The sequence below is a fragment of the Cervus elaphus genome, chromosome 7 (assembly GCF_910594005.1).
Source record: "Cervus elaphus chromosome 7, mCerEla1.1, whole genome shotgun sequence".
NCBI lineage: Eukaryota > Metazoa > Chordata > Mammalia > Artiodactyla > Cervidae > Cervus > Cervus elaphus.
In genome coordinates, this window is record NC_057821.1 from 21,135,790 (window position 1) to 21,155,684 (window position 19,895).

The window sequence follows — 19,895 nt, forward strand, 5'->3', positions numbered from 1 at the left end:
CTTTCAATCAGATTTCAGAGCTATTAATAGTTCTGTTTGACAGATAAATAGAGAGAGTGAGAGATTAAAGTTTACTTTAGATCATATATGTAAAGAGTAAGACCCAAATAGTTGCATTTTATAGACAAATCCACTTCTACTGTGATTTTGTCTATGAATTATTGGAGACAATTTGTAAGATAGATAGATAGAAAATTTGGTGGAATATAAATTAGAAATATAAATAGAAACCCAGGACCAAGGAAAAGAAAAATGTGAATATTGAATACAAAACTGTTGACTACTTTTCAATTTTGTCTGTGAATTCAATAACGACAGAGTCAGAAATAGAAGTTACATGAATTATATAGATGTTGATATAAGAAAAAAGAAGCAGAGTGTTTCCTAGCACTAAATTTTAAAGAATATTATACATGTGAGCCTTTTTGTAAGTATATGAGAAGACTTAAAGGATAATGGTCAAAACAATATATTTGTAACAAATGTTACTGAAAATTTCCTGTAACTATTCTGTAACTATGGAAAAAAAATATAAGAAGCTAAATTCTCTGACCTCTAAGTCACTTCCTCTAGCAGACTAGAAATAGCTGGTAATCAATACACACATGGGTAACTAACCAAATAGCTTTTGAATTAAAGTATAAACAAAAGGATAATTTACTAAATATCTCTCTATTTGCTGTAGACAATGACTACTGGGCTTTGAAGTATGGTGCATACATGATATCTACACAAAAAATTTAATATTTTACCCAAGGAGCCCCTTCTGGGTCCCAGTTATACAACATTACACCCTCTCTGCTGAGGAGCAAACCCATTCCTTCACAACCCACGACCCTCATCCCCACCCCTCGCCCCTTCCTATTCATGCCTTCCTGCTTCTTTCCAAGCTCTGCCCTGCCATCTGGGTTTCTGATTCTAGTTTCTGATTCATAGTTTTGAGAATGACATTTAATATTTATGCTTGCAAAAACATTTAAGTGAGAATATAGGCTTTCTTCTTCAGACTTTTTCAAGCATCACAGACTTTTATCCAGCTTTAGCGAGAATCCTACATCAAAGACCAGTTCTGACCTATTTTCTGTCGTGGTCACTTGGAAACAGCACGAGACATCCTACTTGGCTCTGGGGAGGCCCTTCTAAGACCACTGTGGTACTTACCGAAACTGGGTGACTCGAACGGATTCAAAACCCTGGATTTCTTTGTATGCTTCCTTTAGCTTTACAAAGAGAGCAAAGGGCAATGTGTTGATCTTTGTCCCCACACAAGAAAGACATTTGAGCAAAAAAGTGGATGCAGACAATAAACAAACCAACTGAAGCAATGAGCAAAGGAAAGAGACATGGCGGGAGGTAATTGTGTGTTGCAGAAATACTCTTCAAATGAGAGCAGAGAATGAACACTCACACACCTGTGCACACACATACGCTGTAATTTTGAGGTGGCTAATAAAGAACGGAGAAGCAATTTCTTAGATTAGAGGATGAACTGGGTACCAGACAGTATAATAAATTCACCCCAAGCCCATCTTTTCCTTCCCCTAAATAAGCCCTTTATTCCAACAGATGCCTAAACTGAATCTACCTGTGAAGCATTTGTGCATGCCTTCAGTTAGGACCACACCTGAACCACCAGCCTAGACAGAGGTAATTTTATGTGACTTCAGTATCAAGTCCAGAATTTTGGAGAGGAACTCTCTTTAGCTTCTAACAAGAGAGACTTCTTTAAGGAAAAAAATCCCAAATGTTGACAATTGCACTCAGATCATGAAAACTTTCTTTTGACAAATAAAAATCAGAAAATAATCAATAAGGCTTGGTTTAATATTACGCTAATGAATGAGCAAAACCAAGCACTAAAGGAATGAGAAGAGGTCAGCTGCTTAATACTCCTTGAAAGAATATGTTTAAAATATATTCCTTGTGGGCAGAGTAACTGCTATGTAAGAACTAATTGAAAAATGAATGAAGAATATGTGTTAAATAAACATGTTGAATTAGAAACATCTGAACTTATGTTTAACCAATAAGTTCTTATATAATAAGGGGCAAATGCTTACCTGCATTTCAATTCCAGTGGCATATTTGGCGTACATAGCAGAAGATGAGTCCAAAAGGTCTTCTGTAAATTTTTCATTAATTTTGAAAGTACCCCAAACCTCTATGGAAAAAAAGAAATTTACAGAGATGAAAATTACTCACTTGATATAGCATAAAATTACAAGTCTAATTCAGCCCATCTATTTGACAGTGGTACTTCAATTCTTTTTTTATTTTTTTGGTCAATTTCTTTTTATGATGAATGTTCCCCTAAAGTAAGTAATACAGGAAGAAAAATACTTCTCTTTTGTGGCTTTGGAACATAATGGGAAATTGCAGTAATCAAGACTACCTTTTGCTGTTGTTCAGTGGCTAAGTCATGGCTGACTCTTTGATATTCCAAGGACTACAGCACTTCAGTCTTCCTTGGCCTTCACTATCTCCTGGAACTTGCTCGAATTCATGTTCAGTGAGTCAGTGATGCTATCTATCCATCTCATCCTCTGCAGCCCCTTCTCCTTTTGCCTTCAATCTTTCTCAGCATCAGGGACTTTTCCAATGAGACAGCTCTTTGTATCAGGTGGCCAAAGTATTACAGCTTCAGCTTCAGCATCAGTCCTTCCAATGAAAGTTCAAGGTTGATTCCCTAGGATTGATTAGTTTGAACTCCTTGCAGTCCAAAGGACTCTCAAGAGTTTTCTCCAGCAACACAATTTGAAAGCTTCAATTTTTTGGCACTCAGCCTTCTTTGTGGTCCAAATCACACATCTGTACATGACTATTAGAAAAAAACCTAGCTTTGACTATATGGGCCTTTGTCAGCAAAGAGATGTCTCTAGTTTTTAACATACTGTCTAGGTTTGTCATAGCTTTCTTTCCAAAGAGCAAACGTCTTTTAACTTCATGACTGCAGTCACCATCCACAGTGATTTTGGAGCCCAAGAAAATAAAGTCTCTCATTGTTTCCACTTTTTCCCTTTCTATTTGCCATGAAATGATGGGACCAGATGCCATGATCTTAGTTTTTTGAATGCTGAGTTTCAAGCGAGCTTTTTTACTCTCCTCTTTCACCTTTTTCAAGAGACTCTTTAGTTCCTCTCCACTTTCTGCCATAAGAGAAGCATCATCTACATATCTGAGGTTGTTGATATTTCTCCTGGCAATCTTGATTCCAGCTGGTGATTCATCCAGCCCTGCATTTCACGTGATATACTCTGAATAGAAGTTAAATAAGCATGGACAATATACAGCCTTGACATACTCCTTTCCCAATTTGGAACCAGTCCATTGTTCCATGTCCTGTTCTAACTGTTGATTCTTGACCTGCATACAGGTTTCTCAGGAGACAGGTAAGGTGGTCTAGTATTCCCATTCCTTTGAGAATTTTCCACAGTGTACTGTGATCCACACAGTCAAAGGGTTTAGTGTAGTCAATGAAGTAGATACTTTTCTGAAATTCCCTTGCTTTTCCTATGATCTAACGGATGTTGGCAATTTGACCTCTGGTTCCTTTGCCTTTTTAAAATCCAGCTTGAAAAAATAAAATAAAATAAAATAAAATCCAGCTTGTACAGCTGGAAGTTCTCCGTTCACCTACTGCTGAAGCTTAGATTGAAGGATTTTGAGCATTACTTTGCTAGCCAGTGAAACGAGCACAATTGTACAGTAGAGCAGTTTGAACATTCTCTGGCATTGCCCTTCTTTGGGATTGGAATGAAAACTGACCTTTTCCAGCCCTGCGACCACTGCTAAATTTTCCAAGTTTGCCGGCATGTAGAGTGTAGCACTTTAACAGCGTCATCTTTTAGGATTTGAAATTGCTCAGCTGGAATTCCATCACCTCCACTAACTTTGTTCGTAGTGATGGCACTTAGGTCCCACTTGACTTCACACTGCAGGATGTCTGGCTCTAGGTGAGTGACCACACCATGATGGTTATCTGGGTCATTAAGACCTTTTTGGTATAGTTCTTCTCTGTATTCTTGCCATCTCTGCTTCTGTTAGGTCCATACTGTTTCTGTCCTTTATTGTGCCCATCTTTGCATGGAATGTTCCCTTGGTATCTCTAATTTTCTTGAAGAGATCCCAAGTCTTTCCCATTCTATTGTTTCCCTCTATTACTTTGTATTGTAAACTTAAGAAGGCTTTCTTATCTCTCCTTGCCCTTCCTTGGAACTCTGCTTCAGATGGGTGTATCTTCCCCTTCCTCCTTTACTGAGATGGGGTGCTATTTCCTCCTCCAGTGGCATGGCTCATGACTTCATTCAGTTACATAAGCCCCTTTGCAATGGCAAAGATGTGACCGATGAAGGGGATGACCTTATAAGCAGGTAAGCAAGTAAGCACTCATATGTGGTTACAAACAACAGTCACTAGCAATGAAATATATCTCAATTTAGGCACTGAGCTTAAACATTGTCCCTATTGAAAAAAAAACTTAAAAAAAAAAATCACTATTTGCTAATTCCAACTTAACCCTTGCTTACATATCACTGGTGCCTTTCTGCTCTGGGACAGGCTATTCCCTACCTTTGGATGGACAAATCCCGTGTCGTTCATTCAGGACTTGGTTAAATGCACCTCTTTCGCAAGGCCTTCCCTAGGTCCCATATAAAAAGAGTCTTTCTCTCCTTTAAATTCCTACAGTACTTTATCCATACCTCCCTTCCAGCCTTTACACCTACACATCTACCTGTGAACACACCTCATGTGTATACATTCCCACTCTATTTGGGAAAGATCCTTGTAAATGTAATCCCTGTCTGATTCATGTTTGTATTCTCCCAAAGATGGATCAGAAATGGACCACTCTTCAAAGAGTAGGATTCCATCAAAATCTATTGAAAATATGACATCATCTTTTTACATGTGTTAACAATCTGGCCTCCGCAAGCAGCTTGCTAATTCATCAACAGCAAGAGAAATGCATTATAGTGACCTCCCAGAATTTGCTCCAGATCTGGATATAAAGATGGTGCTTAATAATTACATGTTATTTGGGGAGGAAAGGATTAGTCATTTGGGATTAGCAGATGCAAAGTATTATATATAAGATAGATAATCAATAGGTCCTACTGTATAACACAGGGAACTATATCCAATATCCTTTGATAAACCATAATGGAAAAGAATATATGTATATATATGTGTATATATTCACATATACATATACATATGTATATGGACTTCCCAGGTGATGCTAGTGCCAGTGCAGGAGACATAGGAAACCTGGATTCACTCTTTGTGTCGGGAATCCCCTGGAGGAGGGCATGCAACCCACCCCAGTATTCTTGCCTGGAGAATCCCATGGACAGAGGAGCCTGGCAGGTTACAGTCCATTGGGCTGCAATGAGTCAAACACAACTGAGGCACCTTGGCATGCACAGATGCATACGTGTGTGTATGTGTGTGTGTGTGTGTGTATCTGAGCCTCTTTGCTGTATAGTAGAAATTAAACACAACATTGTAAATCAACTGTATTTCAATACAGCTTTAAAAATAAATAAGTAAATAAATAAGCATCACCTTAACCTGAATTGCTGTGGTCCTGGGAAAGGGACCTAGGGATACCCAGGGAAGCTGGGCTATTTCAGGTCCTCCTTTACTGTTTGCTCCACTCTACCAAACTCTGGAGCTTCAAGATAACTGGACTAGTCACTGGGGACATTTCCTGAAGTCATTTGGTCTGTTGGGGGCCCACATCATCCGGGTCACCATAGCATACACTGAACATCAACCTAAGCTGGCAGTAGCTCCTTCAGAATCCACTGGTTTCCTAAGCTAGACTTTCAACTTCCGTTTAGTTTTGGCAGTTCATTCAGTACACATATTTGTTGGCAATTTAGAGCATTTCTTTCACTGTAATTACTAGATAACCCTCTCTGTTTCACACCTCTGAATTTTTATTTTCTGGAAATTGATGTTGGCCCAAGAAGTGGAAAGAAAACGTTATTTACTCAGGCTGTTCCCTGATTTGGAATCCCAGGGAATCTCCCTAAATTTCAGAAGAATCATAGAATTGTCGAGGTGAACTAGATGTACCTCCAGGATAAACTGGCACCCAAACACCAACTTGCATATCTGAATTTTCTGCACTTCCAAATTTCTCAGTGTGTCCAGCCAAGCCTAACACGGTACGTCATCACTGCTTTTCCATCTCCCTGTAAACACTAGCTCTCCTCTGGGAGGCAAAGAGAAACATCGGGATGCAGATCTAGGAGTCCTTTTCCTCTCTGTCACTTGTGGACGTGGGAGGCGCCCTGGGCTCCCCTCTGGGTATCCATAGGTGCTTACTTGTTCTCTCACAGAAATAGACGCTCTGGGTGAGGTTGCTGGGATGACAGTCACAGCTCTGGAGTGATCCTGCCTTGAGAAGGGAGCAATTCTGGGGGTCGAGGCACTGGGGAGGAAACCAAGAGTAGCTGTCTTCACAGGCACAGCGCAGGACCCCGTTCTGGTAGCCACAGTCTGCAGGAAAAACAGAGCTGGGTCTCACCGGGCCTTTTTCATAAACTGGCTATAGCTGAGTTCTCCTCCTTGGCTTTGACACAGAATATGAATCAAAAGCTAGAGGTATCTCTCTCCAAAAGCTAAACCAAAATGGAAACAAGCATGTTTAAAGTTAAGGAAACATCCTGCTCCATAGATACTGAGGTTGGATCAGAAAGCCAGCAAACAACAAGCAAATATCTTGAGAAGTGAAAGTGAAAGTGTTAGCCGCTCAGTCGTGTCCAACTCTTTTTGACCCTATAGACTGTTGCCCACCAGGCTCCTCTGTCCATGGAATTCTCCAGGCAAGAATACTGGAGTGGGTAGCTGTTCCCTTCCCCAGGGGATCTTCTCAACCCAGGGATCAAACCCAGGTCTCCCACATTTCAGACAGATTCTTCACCATTTGAGTCACTAGCATCCAAAAGAAGGATGTATGTTCCATTGATATCCTTTGAATGGAGAAGGAAGCAGAAGAAGGTTTGACAACCTGAGGGTTATTTGAAGGATTCTAGAAGGTATTTGTCCACTGTCTTACTGGAGGCTCTCATCAGCCTAGCATCACTCCCCCAAAGTCCCTGTTAGCCATATGGCAAAGACAGAGAGACCTTTCTGTTGAGAGTTATAAGGAAAAATTATACTAACCAAACCTGTATGTTTCTATTTGACCTAAAACTCCCACCAAAAATCTTTCCTTTTTAACAGACCAAAAAAAAAAAAAACTGGGGCAAAGTCACCAGACAGTGTTGTGAAATTACACACGACTGTGCACAGTAAGTGGTTCTCAGACTTGATCGTGCATCAAAATCTTCTGGGAGGGGTCTCATTCCAAAGTTTATGAGGCAATGTCTGGGATCTGCATTTTTTTTTACATTCCCTGTTGCTGCTGCTGCTACTGCCAGTCTGGATACCACACCCTGAGAACTCTTGTTTTAGATAAATTTCTTAATTTCTCCTAACCCCACTGTGGTGGTTGTTAGTTGGGCTTCCCAGGTGGCTCAGTGGTAAAGAATCCTCCTGTCAAGCAGGAGATGCGAGTTCCATCCCTGGGTTGGAAGATTCCCCTGGAGAAGGAAAGGGCAACCCACTCCAGTATTCTTGCCTGGAGAATGCCATGGACAGAGGATCCTGGCAGGCTACATCCATGGGGTCACAAAGAGTTGGACACAACTTAGCAACTAAACAGCCTTCTTTCCAGCCATAGCTATTGTGGGAGTGACAGATTCCACAGGATAGCCTAAGCTTTACCCGACTCAGGCATCACATTCCCCGTTTCTCCTCCCAGTCAACAGAGACGGACTCACACGTGGTGGCCTTTGCTCTGATGATCTTCACTGGCTGAGGTAATAAAAATGAATAAGGGACCCAAAACTTCAGAAATTTCGTCAGCTCTCTTTTCTCCTTGGAATTTCGATAGTGCACCTGAAGCAGCAACTCGTATTCCTGGATTGAGCCTAGAGAAGAGGAGAGACAGTCAGAGGCATCCTTTCTCGGGCTGGGAGGGAGATACTGCCGGGCAAGTGATCACAGAAGAGAGGTCAGGTTCAGCGTGGGGCTCACGGACGCTGCTTGGTATTCACTTCCGCTCATGCAGTCATGGACTAAAAATAGGCCTCCAGAGTTAAGCATGCAGACCGCCCACACAGGCCCAAGACACATCTCTTCTCTGACTTCTGCCAGACTAGCTGCCCCATGCTCGCCAATCCAGCTCAGCTCTGACGTCCTGATTCTCCCTACTTCTCAGGTCACATCCAGAGTCAAGCTTCTGGGTCAAGACTGAAGGGACAAGAGGTGAGGAGCTCTTAGTCACTCTCCCTTCCCGCTCCCTCAGCTCTGATCTTCTGAAAGCACCTCTGATACTAAACCCCCAGTCCGGACTTCTCTGGTGGTCCAGTGGTTAAGACTTCACCTTCCAATGCAGGAGGCGTGGTTTCAATCCCTGGTCGGGGAGCTGAGATCCCAGAAAACCAAAAAAAAAAACAGAAGCAGCAATAATATGTATACCTATGGCTGATTCATGTTGATGTTTCACAGAAATCAACACAATTCTGTAAAGTAGTTATCCTTCAATTAATAAATTTGAAATTAAATAAAAGAAGTAATATTGTAAATTTAATAAAGACTTTAAAAATGATCCACAAAAGAAAAATCTTCAAAAAATAAATAAATAAATAAAACCCCCAGTCCCCTCTTTCCTCTCCAAAGAGCCTTTCCCTCTCACACACAAATGTTCCACTAGTTAGCTGAGTCTGATACTGAGATGAAACGCAAAAGTAAAACCAAAGCAAACCTTACTTGAACCTTAGCGCACTCTCACCTCCACCTTATCGTTTCTGAGCAGCACCTCTCGTTTCCTTAAGGAGAGGCCATTAGGTGCTTTGGGCTGGTGTAGAAGAGGAACCCCACCCAGAATTTACTTAGACACATTCATATGAAATTTGGCATCAAATTCCATGGGGTCTTAATAGCCTCCCAAGGTCCTCTGTGGACCCCAGACTGAGATCGTCAAGGACTTCAGAGACAAAGAGGCAAAAGGTGAATATCTTTTTCCCCTGAGTCTCATTTCATTGCCATTGCAAAGAAACCTCTAAGAATCCCGTAGATTTCTCAGGACACCACCGTGCTTTCTATGGGCACAGATGAGATGGGGAGGGCTCCTATGAAACTGTCTCATTTCTTAGGGGCCCTGGGGAGTTGGAAGATTTATAGGGAAGAAAAGCAGCTGAATCAATCCCTAGGCGAGGAGGGCATGGCAACCCACTCCAGTATTCTTGCCTGGAGAATCCCATGGGCAGAGGAGCCTGGCGGGCTACGGTCCACAGGGTGGCAAAGAGTGGGACATGACTGAAGTGACTGAACACACACACAGGACAATCCCTAGGCTTCTTGGAAGGAAATCCAGAGGCTGCAGCCTGCCCCGGGACATTAACAGGAGACTCCTGTCTGTCATGGTTGCCACCTATTCACCTCTCCCCTGTCTCCTTCAGGCTGGAAACTCTATCCCAGCCTTGGGAATTACCCCCAGTGATGAGGGCTAAAGAGATATCCACTGCCATGGCCCAGACAGGTCAGAGGTGGGGAACTGGGGAAAGGTTGACCCTGGCCAAGCTGTCAGGGGTTAATGCTTCTTGTTCTGGAACCAGACGGATTGGGGTTGAACCACGCTTCCTCCCACCCCTGCCCCTCCCTGGGCTCTGTCAGTTTCACACTCTGTAAAATAAAGACGGTGATTGAACCTAACTGATAGGATCCATGTGGGAATTTAATTCATCTAACACATCTAAAATAGTGCCTGGCATTTGTAGCAGTTCAACGTGTACTTGTGCATTTACCATTTTATTGCATTCCAAGTTGCAATTCTGATTTCATTTTCCCAAAGAATTGTGGCCTTGCGACAATGTGGGAAGGCCTATGACTCTGTGAGCATATTGTCGGATGGCAGGTTTTCTGTGGTGGTTTAGTCGCTAAGTCGTGTCTGACTCTTTGACCCCATGGACTTGTAACCCGCCAGGCTCCTCTGTCCATGGGATTCTCCAGGCAAGAATACTGAAGTGGGTTGCCATTTCCTTCTCCATGGGATCTTCCCAACCCAGGAATCGAACCCAGGCCCCTGCACTGCAGGCAGATTCCTTACCGACTGAGATACGAGGGAGGCCCAGACGGACTGGGGTTGAAGATTCACTACACCGTAACAAAGCTTTAGTGGTCTGACCCAGGAATCTAACAACCATCTGTGTGTATTGTTTCCATGGGGAAATATATTAAATGCTTGAGACATCACACTTGCAAATCAAATTTCAGATCACAACTCATTTCTAGATTGATGTCTGTGCCTTTAATTACATTATTGGGGTCAAGATGAGGAAGGAAAGAAAGAATATGGGGCAGCTACTGGCTGGGCACGGGATAGGATACTATGCCTCTATTATATTACTTCATCCTCACAAGGAATTACTGTTATTATCATTTTACAGATTTGAGGTATTTAACGACAAGCCCAAGATCATACAACCCATCAGAAGCACTCCTAGTACTTAAACCCTGCTCTTCTGGCTCCAGTGACTCAGAAGGTAAAGAATCTGACTGCAGTGCAGGAGGCCTGGGTTTGATCCCTGGGTCAGGAAGATCCCCTGGAGAAGGGAATGGCTACCCACTCCAGTATTCTTGCCTGCAGAATTCCATGGACAGAGGAGCCTGGCAGGCTACAGTCCATGGGCCTGAAAAAGTCAGACATGACTGAGTGACTAACACTTTTACTTTCACTCCTGGTTCCAGTGAATGCCTCCAGTGTATATGAGTCTTACCTGGAGGCTTTTGCTTATTCACAATGAGTTCTCGTTTTGTTTTGATGCCATCATCCCACTGTTAAAAAGAAAAGAAAAAAAAAAGAATTACAGCAAGGGTTTGTCATGTTGTGTTTCATAAAACCTTGTTGGATTTCCCAGATTAATTAAAATTATGTATCTAAAACCTAGCGGGATGGTGAGTGGATATAAGACAAGACATGGCTGAGACACCTTTTGAGCACAGATCTGAAGGAGGTGGGAAAGGGAGGATCTCCGAGAAAGAACTTTCGAAGAGGAGGGAAAAACAGCACATGCAAAGGCTATGGGATAAGAACATGCCTGGCACGTGAAGGCCAGAGTAGCTATGTGGTGTCGGAGAGGGGGCAGGAAGTGAGGTCAGAGAGTAGCTCTAGGGAGGCAGGTCCTGTAGATCTTTCTGGGTTGTGGCAAGGGCTGTACAGAACAGGGAACTATACTCAATGTCTTATAATCACCTATAAAGGAAAAGAGTCTGAAAAAGAACACAGATGCGTATATATATTGGGCTCTCCTGGTGGCTCAGTGGTAAAGAATCCACTTGCAATGCAAGAGACATGGGTTCAATCCCTGGTTTGGGAAGATCCCCTGTAGAAGGAAATGGCAACCCTCTCCAGTATTCTTGCCTGGGACATCCCATGGGCAGAGGAGCCTGGCAGGCTAGTCTATGAGGTCACAAAAGAGTTGGACATGACTTAGCAACTAAACAACTCAATCACTTCGCTGTATACCTGAATTGAACACAACGTTGTAAATTGACTGTGTAAGCTTAACTAAAATACGTAAATTATTACTTCAGTTTTAAAAAATGGGAACCTCCCTGGTCATCCAGCAGTTACAAAGCCATCTTCTAATGTGGGGAACACAGGCTCCATCCCTGATTGAAGAGTTGAGATCCCACCTGCCCCATGGCAACTAAGCCTGTGAGCTGCAATTAAAACCTGACATGGCCAAATAAGTAAATTTAAAAAATAGACAACTCCTTATTTTTAAAATGACTATTGGAAAAAAAGAAAGTGAGAATAGGTAGGGAAGAGTCCAAGAATTGCTAATGTCGATTAATGTGGATTTATATGCTCTTTCCTCCATCAAAGAGGCCATAGGAGAGGATGTGCTGAGTTAGATGTGATCTCCAGGATGGCTTAGTCCAAGATGCTGGCTTTGCAGTCAAATCATCTAAGCTCCAGGAGATAAAATGACTCGACTAAGGCCACACAACTAAGGCAAGCAATGTTGAGACAAGAACCCAGCACTTCTGATTCCAAGTCTATGAAATTATGTCATTTCAGTTGCCTAGAGAGTGATGGGGATTCAAAGTGGCAGAAGGACAGAGAGGAAAACCGGACATAGGCCAGCTCACCTCTAGGAAGCTATCTTGGCCCTCGGTGATCGTGAGGAAGGAGAAGAGCCAGAGAGGATGAAATCTCATCTTCTGATGGTCCCTCCTGGGCCTGGAGTCACAGTCTGTGGCTAGACGTGTGTGCCATGCAAGGATAAGACATGAAGACAAGTCATTCAAACCAAAATTTTAAAATGCATTGGTGGGGGTGGGGATGGGGAGGGGGGAGTACCTCCCTGGTTGTCCAGTAGCTAAGATTCCAACCTCCCAATGCAGGGGGCCCAGGTTGGGTCCCTGGTCAGGGAACTAGATCCCACATGCCACAGCTCAAAGATCCTGCATGCCATAGCGAAGACCTGGTGCCTCCAAGTAAAATAAAACGCCCAGAGGGGTAAAACCTAAGTGGGCTCATCAGAAGCTCTGAGGGTTTGGTTATTTATGTTCACCAGAGAGACCATCTCTTCTACTCTCACTGTAGAACTGGTGAATTTTTCTCTTTACAAACTTACTAGACAATTTCTCTGGAATTTCTTCTAAGTGATCAAATATGACTCAACACAGGGCCTCCCTGTTGGCTCAGATGGTGAAGAATCTGACTGCAATGCAAGAGACCTGGGTTTGATCCCTGGGTAGAGAAGATCCCCTGGAGAAGAGAATGGCTACTCACTCCAGTATTCTTGCATGGAGAATTCCAGGGACAGAGGAGCCTGGCAGGCTACAGTCCATGGGTTTGGACACCCATGTGTGACTAACACTTTTACATGACTCAACACAGGCTATTTTAAAATCTTGACTTGCTTCACTTTGCAACTGAGTGCATTTAACATCCAGCCTTTTATATTTCACTGAGGTTTTCTTTTCATCTCAGTAAAGACATACACTCAAACAACCAAGGACCCTAGAAACTCTAATATTAAGATAGAGTATTTTAGCATAAAAATAGTCATGAACCGGTCAAATTTCCTTCTTTATAGTTCGTGTGGTTAGCAACAAATTGTCCTCCAGTTCATGGTTATCTCAGAATAATTTAGACACAACTCAGCCCACAGTCATGGCCACAAAATGCCCTTTACAGCTCCACAGGAAAAGATGAAGAGCTATGATTCCCCAGCATTGGAATCAGTGCCTGGAGTCAGCAGCACAGAAGATCAGCCCAGCACTTACCTTCCTCTCTGGGTGCCCTTTAAACTTCATGCACGCTTTGCCATCCCAACAGCACTGCCCTGAGCTTTGCTCTCTGATCTACATGAAAATACAACAGTTGGGGAGGGATGGAAGGGGAGGTTGGAGTTAGCAGGTGTAAGCTTTTATATGGATAACAGATTAACAACAAAGGCCTACCATATAGCACAGGGCTTCGCTGTGTATGCTTGGCCACTTAGTCATGCCCAACTCTTTGCGACCCCATGGACTGTAGCCCGCCAGGCTCCTCTGTCCACGGGGAATTCTCCAGGCAAGAATACTGGAGTGGGTTGCCATGCCCTTCTCCAGGGGAATCTTCCCAACTCAGGGATCAAGCCCAGGTCTCCAGCATTGCAGGTAGATTCTTTAACCATCTAAGCCACCAGGGAAGTCCCAGAGAACTGGAGTGAGTAGCCTATCCCTTTTCCAGGGGATCTTTCCCAACCATGAATTAAACCGGAGTCTCCTGCATTGCACAGCACAGAGAGCTATATTCAATGTCCTGTGACAAAGCATAATGGAAAAGAATATAAGAAAGAATATATATATAAATATAATCCCTAAATCACTTTCTTATTCAGCAGAAATTAATACAACATTGTAAATCAGCTATCAGTCAGTCAGTTAGTTCAGTCACTCAGTCGTGTCCAACTCTTTGCGACCCCATGAATCACAGCACGCCAGGCCTCCCTGTCCATCACCAACTCCCAGAGTCTACCCAAACCCATGCCCATCGAGTCGGTGATGCCATCCAGCCATCTCATCCTCTGTCGTTCCCTTCTCCTCCTGCCCCCAATCCCTCCTAGCATCAGGATCTTTTCCAATGAGTCAACTCTTTGCATGAGGTGGCGAAAGTACTGGAGTTTCAGCTTCAGCATCAGTCCTTCCAATGAACACCCAGGACTGATCTCCTTTAGGATGGACTGGTTGGATGCTATAGTTCAATTTTTAAAAATGCATTGATTACGAGACTTCCTTGGCTTCCCAGTGACTAAGACTTCACACTCCCAACAGAGGGGGCCCAGGGCTTGATCCCTGGTCAGGGAACTAAGGTCCAACATGCCACTACTAAAGGTCCTGCATGCCACATTGAAAATTGAAGATTTGAATTCTTCAATTAAGACCCAGTGCAGCCAAATAAATAAATAAATATTTTTTAAAATATTGATTAAATAAAGAAAAAAGACGTTAAAGACTGCAACTACTGCCACAGATATGGCCTATATGTTAATAGAGAGTCTTTCTAGGGCTTTCTAGGACAGCATGAAAAATAAGCCATGGGACACACACCCCTTCTGTATTTACCTGCTCCCTTTAGTGAATGGTGCTCACATGCCCCCATCCCCTGCCTCCCAAGACTCCCCCTAAATAGACTGCTTTAACTTTCTTTGGGCAGCAATCTGGACTCCAGATCATTCTTCTCCTTCTTGCTTCCCAAAACCTATCTGCTCTGAGTCCTGGTCCCTCTGACTTGTGCTTTTTGCTTTCTGAAAGTGATAGGTTTTTGTCTCTAGGGTGGTTGTTTTTCCAGATATACACTATGCACAGATATATATATATACACAGATATATATAGACCATCAAGTGTAAAATAGATAGCTAGTAGGAAGCTGTTGTATGGCACAGGGAGCTCAACCTGGTGCTCTGTGATGACCCGGAGGGGTAGGATGGAGGGGATGAGAGAGAGGCTCAAGAGGAAGGGAATATGTGTGTGTGTGTGTGTGTGTGTATATAGCTGATTCATGTTGTTGTATAGCAGAAGCTAACACAACACTATAAAGCAATTATATTTCAATAATAAATTTTTAATTTAATTTTTTAAAAATAAAAATCTTAATTAAAAATGAAATTTTAAAAATTAAAAAAGTTGACTCCATAAAAATAGACATATTTTATAACATGAGTATATGTATATAGGGGCTTCCCAGATGGCACTAGTGGTAAAGAACCCGCCTGCCACTGCAGGAACTGTGAGACGTGGGTTCGATCCCTGGGTCCGGAATGTCCCCTGGAGGACGGCATGGCAACCCACTCCAGTATTCTTGCCTGGAGAATCCCATGGACTGAGGAGCCTGGCAGGCTATGATCCGTAGGCTTGCACAGAGTCGGACATGACTGAAGTGACTCAGCACACAGGTATGCACCCATATTTATATTGGGGCTTCCCTAGTGGCTTAGAGTAAAGAATCTACTTGCAATTTGGGAGACCCAGGTTTGATCCCTAGGTCAGGAAGACCCCCTGGAGAAAGGAAGGGCTACCCACTCCAGTATTTTTGCCTGGGGAATTCCATGGACCGAGGAGCCTAATGGGCTACAATCTATGGGGGCTGCAAACAGCTGGACCTACTGAGCAACTAAAAAAAAGAAAGAAAGAAAAATAAAGATGTAAACATAGATAGATACACACATACATAATAAAACATGTCTATCTATATCTGTATCATGTGTATATACACACTCATACATAATAAAATTTCATATCGATGTAAAATAGCTGAATTGTTTTATGAAATAGAACTTCTTTTCCTATGTCCTTTGGATATTTTCTATTTGTTTTTATTTATACATATATTGTTATTGCTTATTTGTTGGCGAACTGCCACATCCTGCTAAACTGAAACCCTGATCCTAAGTTCCAATTTACCTCATCCTGCTAAGCCAATTTTCCAGTACCTTCCTGAAGTGAAGTCACATTGCAGAGGAATCTGGTGCTCTTTGTAGCCCCTTTCACACTTTTTCTCCACTTCCAGGGATGACTTTTAACCTGATCTCCTCTTGTTCTCTTGTGCCAGGGCCTGCTTCCATGTGGGAGGCTTGGCAATCACATGGCTTTTTCTCTCCATTTCTCTCTCTCCCTGAAAAATCTCTTTCTCACATATGGCACCCAGGCCTGAGGCTGCAAACCCAATGTGAGGAGGCCTGGGTGATAGTTCCAAGGGTCTTGAAGAAACTCTCTTATCCTCTTGGCCTGTTTATTCCCTCTTCTTCCCCGGCTGGAGGGTGGGGCATGAGCTGTTTGTCTCCTTGGACTTGCTAGAAATGGTAAACTGGAACTTATAATCAGGGTTTCAGACCAGGGATTCCCAGTCACTGGTCCAGAGGCCAATCATGAGTAGCTAGACTACGAAAAGGAGGGGGAGGCATTGGGAAGGAGAAAAGGAAACACTTCAGGGCCGATTTGAAAATACAGGCACCCGCATTCCACCATAAACCTACTAAATCTTATGCAGACCAGGCTCTGCCATGTGTGTTATTAAAGCTTCCCAAGTGAGGCTGACCCCTAGACAGCTCTGAGAGCTGTTATTCTAAACTGCTTCTAGGAGAGGGAAAAAAGGTTCTGCTCCAAGGCTAATTAGAAAGACTGAAGCTGAAGCTGATGCAAAGAGCGGACTCATTGGAAAAGATCCTGATGCTGGGAAAGATTGAGGGCAGGAGAAGAGGGTGACAGAGGATGAGCTGGTTGGATGGCATCACTGAACCAATGGACAAGGGTTTGAGCAAGCTCTGGAAGATATTGAAGGACGGGGAAGCCTGACCTGCTGCAGTCCATGGGGTCTCAAAGAGTCAGATACAACTGAACAACCACAATTGAGGCTAATACTGTGACATGAATTCTCCTTTTAGAATTTGAGACCAAAGCTCCAACTTACCAAAATGTTTTCTTTGCTTCCTTGGTACACTCAGCTTCCTCTAGGGTAGGGTTAGAAGACTTACTGATAAATAAAGAATAATTTTTTAGTGTTAGGTATGAGCCGCACAATATTTGGGACACTATTCATTGTTCAGGATGACTGTTGTTTTTCTGAAATTCAAATTTAACTAAGGGACTTCCCTGCTGGTCCAGCGGTTAAGACTCCACACTCCCAGTGCAGGGGCCCAGGTGTGATCCCTGGTCAGGGAACTAGATCCCGCATACCACAACTCAAGATTTTGTGTGCTGCAACTAAGACTTGGAACAGCCAAAAATAAATAAAAATAAAAAAAAATTTAACTGGGCATCCTATATTTGACAACTAATCGTAGACATGGGTAACTCAAGGTGCATGGGTCAAAACAGGCTCTGTGGTTAGCCTGCCCAGGATTCAGGTCCTGGCTTTGACATTTATTAACTGGATGCTCTTTGGCATTTTCTTAATCTTTCTATGCCTCAGTTTGCTCATCTATAAGATGGGGAAAGTTTATCAAATTCAGAGATTCTTTAGAGAATTGAATGAGTAATTGCATATAGAGAACCTAGAGCAATGCCCAGCAGATGGTGAGCCTCAATGATTGATAGCTGCTAATATTAGCATAACTAGTATTTCAATCTCACCACCAGTTTCCATAGTAACTGTTGGATTGTTCCAGAATTTGACTTCAATCTGAGTCAAATTAACTAATCAAATAAAAGGTACTCCTGGGTTGATGCCCAGTATGGTATCAATGGAGGGATCCAAGCTTCAAGGAAGTAAGAATACATGTTTACAATAAGTGAGTTAACAGATTCTAAAGACGGTTAATTGTGTGTGTGTGTTGAGGAGTTGTTGTTTAGTTGCTAAATCGTGTGTGACTCTTTTGCAACCCCATGGACTGCAGCCCACCAAGCTCCTCTGTCCGTGGGATTTTCCCAGGCAAGAATACTGGAGTGGGTTGCCATTTCCTTCTCATGTGTTAAGGAGGTGTAATCTTAAATCCTACTTAAATTTGCCTTCACTAGAGGCAAGCCCCATGGTATTTTCAGCACTTCCCTTCTCAGTTGGAAGTGTCTTGATTATTTTTAAAAAAAGAAAATTTCTCAGAATCCAAGTGCCCTTGCCATAGATGAGGAGCTGTTGTTGTCATCAGTGTGTGTGTTTGTTTACATGACACCTCGCTGGGGGTCAGTGATACCTGACCTACAGCTGTGTCGGCCCTGGCATCCATGGGAAGGCTTGGCCATAGTGGGACCCCCTTCACTTCCTTGAATTCATTCAGTTGAATTCATTCCTGATAATCCTTGTCCTTCAGTTTTTGGAGAACAATCATTAGCATTTACTATTATGCTTCTGGAGACAGCTGCCCATTGTCTTCCAGTCTTCCAGTTATGTATTTATGGATCAAATATCATTTATTTATGTCAACAGCTATCTCCTTATCAACAGTGGTTCTGAACTGGGACTGCTCTCAACTACAGTTTCCAGAATTTTTAGCAACAATCTATTCTTAGGCAGAGTTGAACTCGGATGGCTTTCTGGCATCAGTATTTATGGGATTATGTTTCTTCCTCTATAAATAAAAGAATTCCCAGTAGAATCGTCACCCTCCTCTCTGTCTTGGACTCATGTGCATGCACGCATATGCACACGTGCACACACACACACATACGGGAAGAGCAGATCTCCAACTGGGATATGAAAGATGTTATGATTCAAATAGAACTGGTTAACAGATGAGAGCCTGCCAAACCTTGGTTTTATTTTATTCTTTTTTTTATGAGTTTTTGGTCATGTTTTCATTGGGGTCTGCCTTTGTATAGGAATCCCTGGGCCATTTGCCTTTGAGAATTTCTTCGTGATTTTCAGTAGGCAGATACAGTAGAGAAGACAGGTGGAAATATAGGTGGGAAACAAAAAAGAAAACCAGTGTCACACTTGGAAAAATATTTGGTGGTTTGGTCGTTTTTTTGAGCTAGACTGACTTCTTCTGGAAGGACTATATTTAAAATTTCAGTGTCTGTCTGTGTTGTGTCCCCAGTACAATTTAGACACATATTTTATATATTAGCATGTTTTCAGTATGTTAATATTTAATAAACTTGCTGGGAAAAGACCTAGATGAATTAGACCCTAACCTCAACTTTGTCCTTTATCTGCTAGAAAATGTACAAGCTAAAAAGAACTCTTGCTGGACTCAACTTCCTCTTCCCTAAAGTAAGCAAGAAAATAAGATGCACTCAGATCTGTTCTCATTTAGATTCCATTATTATATGCGCATTTGGCAGCTTCTATTTATATATCATTTATGTTATTGTTCTTTACATTAGTGTCGATCAGTTACTGAATCTGAGCTTGGAGAGATTAAATTTTTTTTACTGGACTCTATTCTTATTTTCTCTAGTTATTATCATACCTGAACATCTTTTAAGGTGAGCTGAGAATCTACTTAGAATTAAGTCCTTAGGATGAGAATAGCAGTGGGGTGTTTTAAGAACTCCCAAGGTTGGAAGAGATAAAAGAGACTACTTAGCTAAGCTGGCCTTTCCCTTGGGACACTTCACCAGTCTGCAAAGCTTTAATTTGTCCGATCACTCTCTCCAATTTCCTAGGCAGGGTGTTTGCTCACTGTAGCTCCACCCCCTTGGGGAAGCTCCATAACCGTGATCAGACCTACTTTTGAGAACAGCTGCTGCATTGCTTGATTTTCTCTCCTCCAAAGTCCCTATTTAAATTTCCGATGGTTCACTGAATGGATCTCCTTTCAGAGTCCGGCTTAAGACCCTATTTCTTCCCTGATCCTTTTTCCTTCAAAAATTAAGATACATTTTTTTTTTCACAAGTCCCTGTGTC

At 42.5% G+C, this 19,895-nt stretch overlaps 1 protein-coding gene across 5 annotated transcripts in view; it reads right to left on the bottom strand.

Annotated features, from left to right (window-relative positions):
* Positions 1 to 19,895, bottom strand: part of ADGRF1 (adhesion G protein-coupled receptor F1) — a 53,093-nt gene that overhangs the window by 15,861 nt on the left and 17,337 nt on the right. For 3 of the 5 annotated variants that reach the window (XM_043908735.1, XM_043908737.1, XM_043908733.1), the window contains 7 exons: positions 13,354 to 13,431; positions 12,211 to 12,320; positions 10,833 to 10,890; positions 7,833 to 7,982; positions 6,334 to 6,507; positions 2,061 to 2,161; positions 1,162 to 1,220 (listed from right to left, as the gene is read on the bottom strand). In XM_043908735.1, coding sequence (XP_043764670.1) covers positions 1,162 to 1,220; positions 2,061 to 2,161; positions 6,334 to 6,507; positions 7,833 to 7,982; positions 10,833 to 10,890; positions 12,211 to 12,279 — 611 coding nt within the window. In that variant the 5' untranslated portion in view covers positions 12,280 to 12,320; positions 13,354 to 13,431. Of the gene's footprint in view, positions 1 to 1,161; positions 1,221 to 2,060; positions 2,162 to 6,333; positions 6,508 to 7,832; positions 7,983 to 10,832; positions 10,891 to 12,210; positions 12,321 to 13,353; positions 13,432 to 17,021; positions 17,085 to 19,895 lie in introns of all 5 variants that reach the window. The other 2 variants (XM_043908734.1, XM_043908736.1) reach the window with 1 other exon arrangement.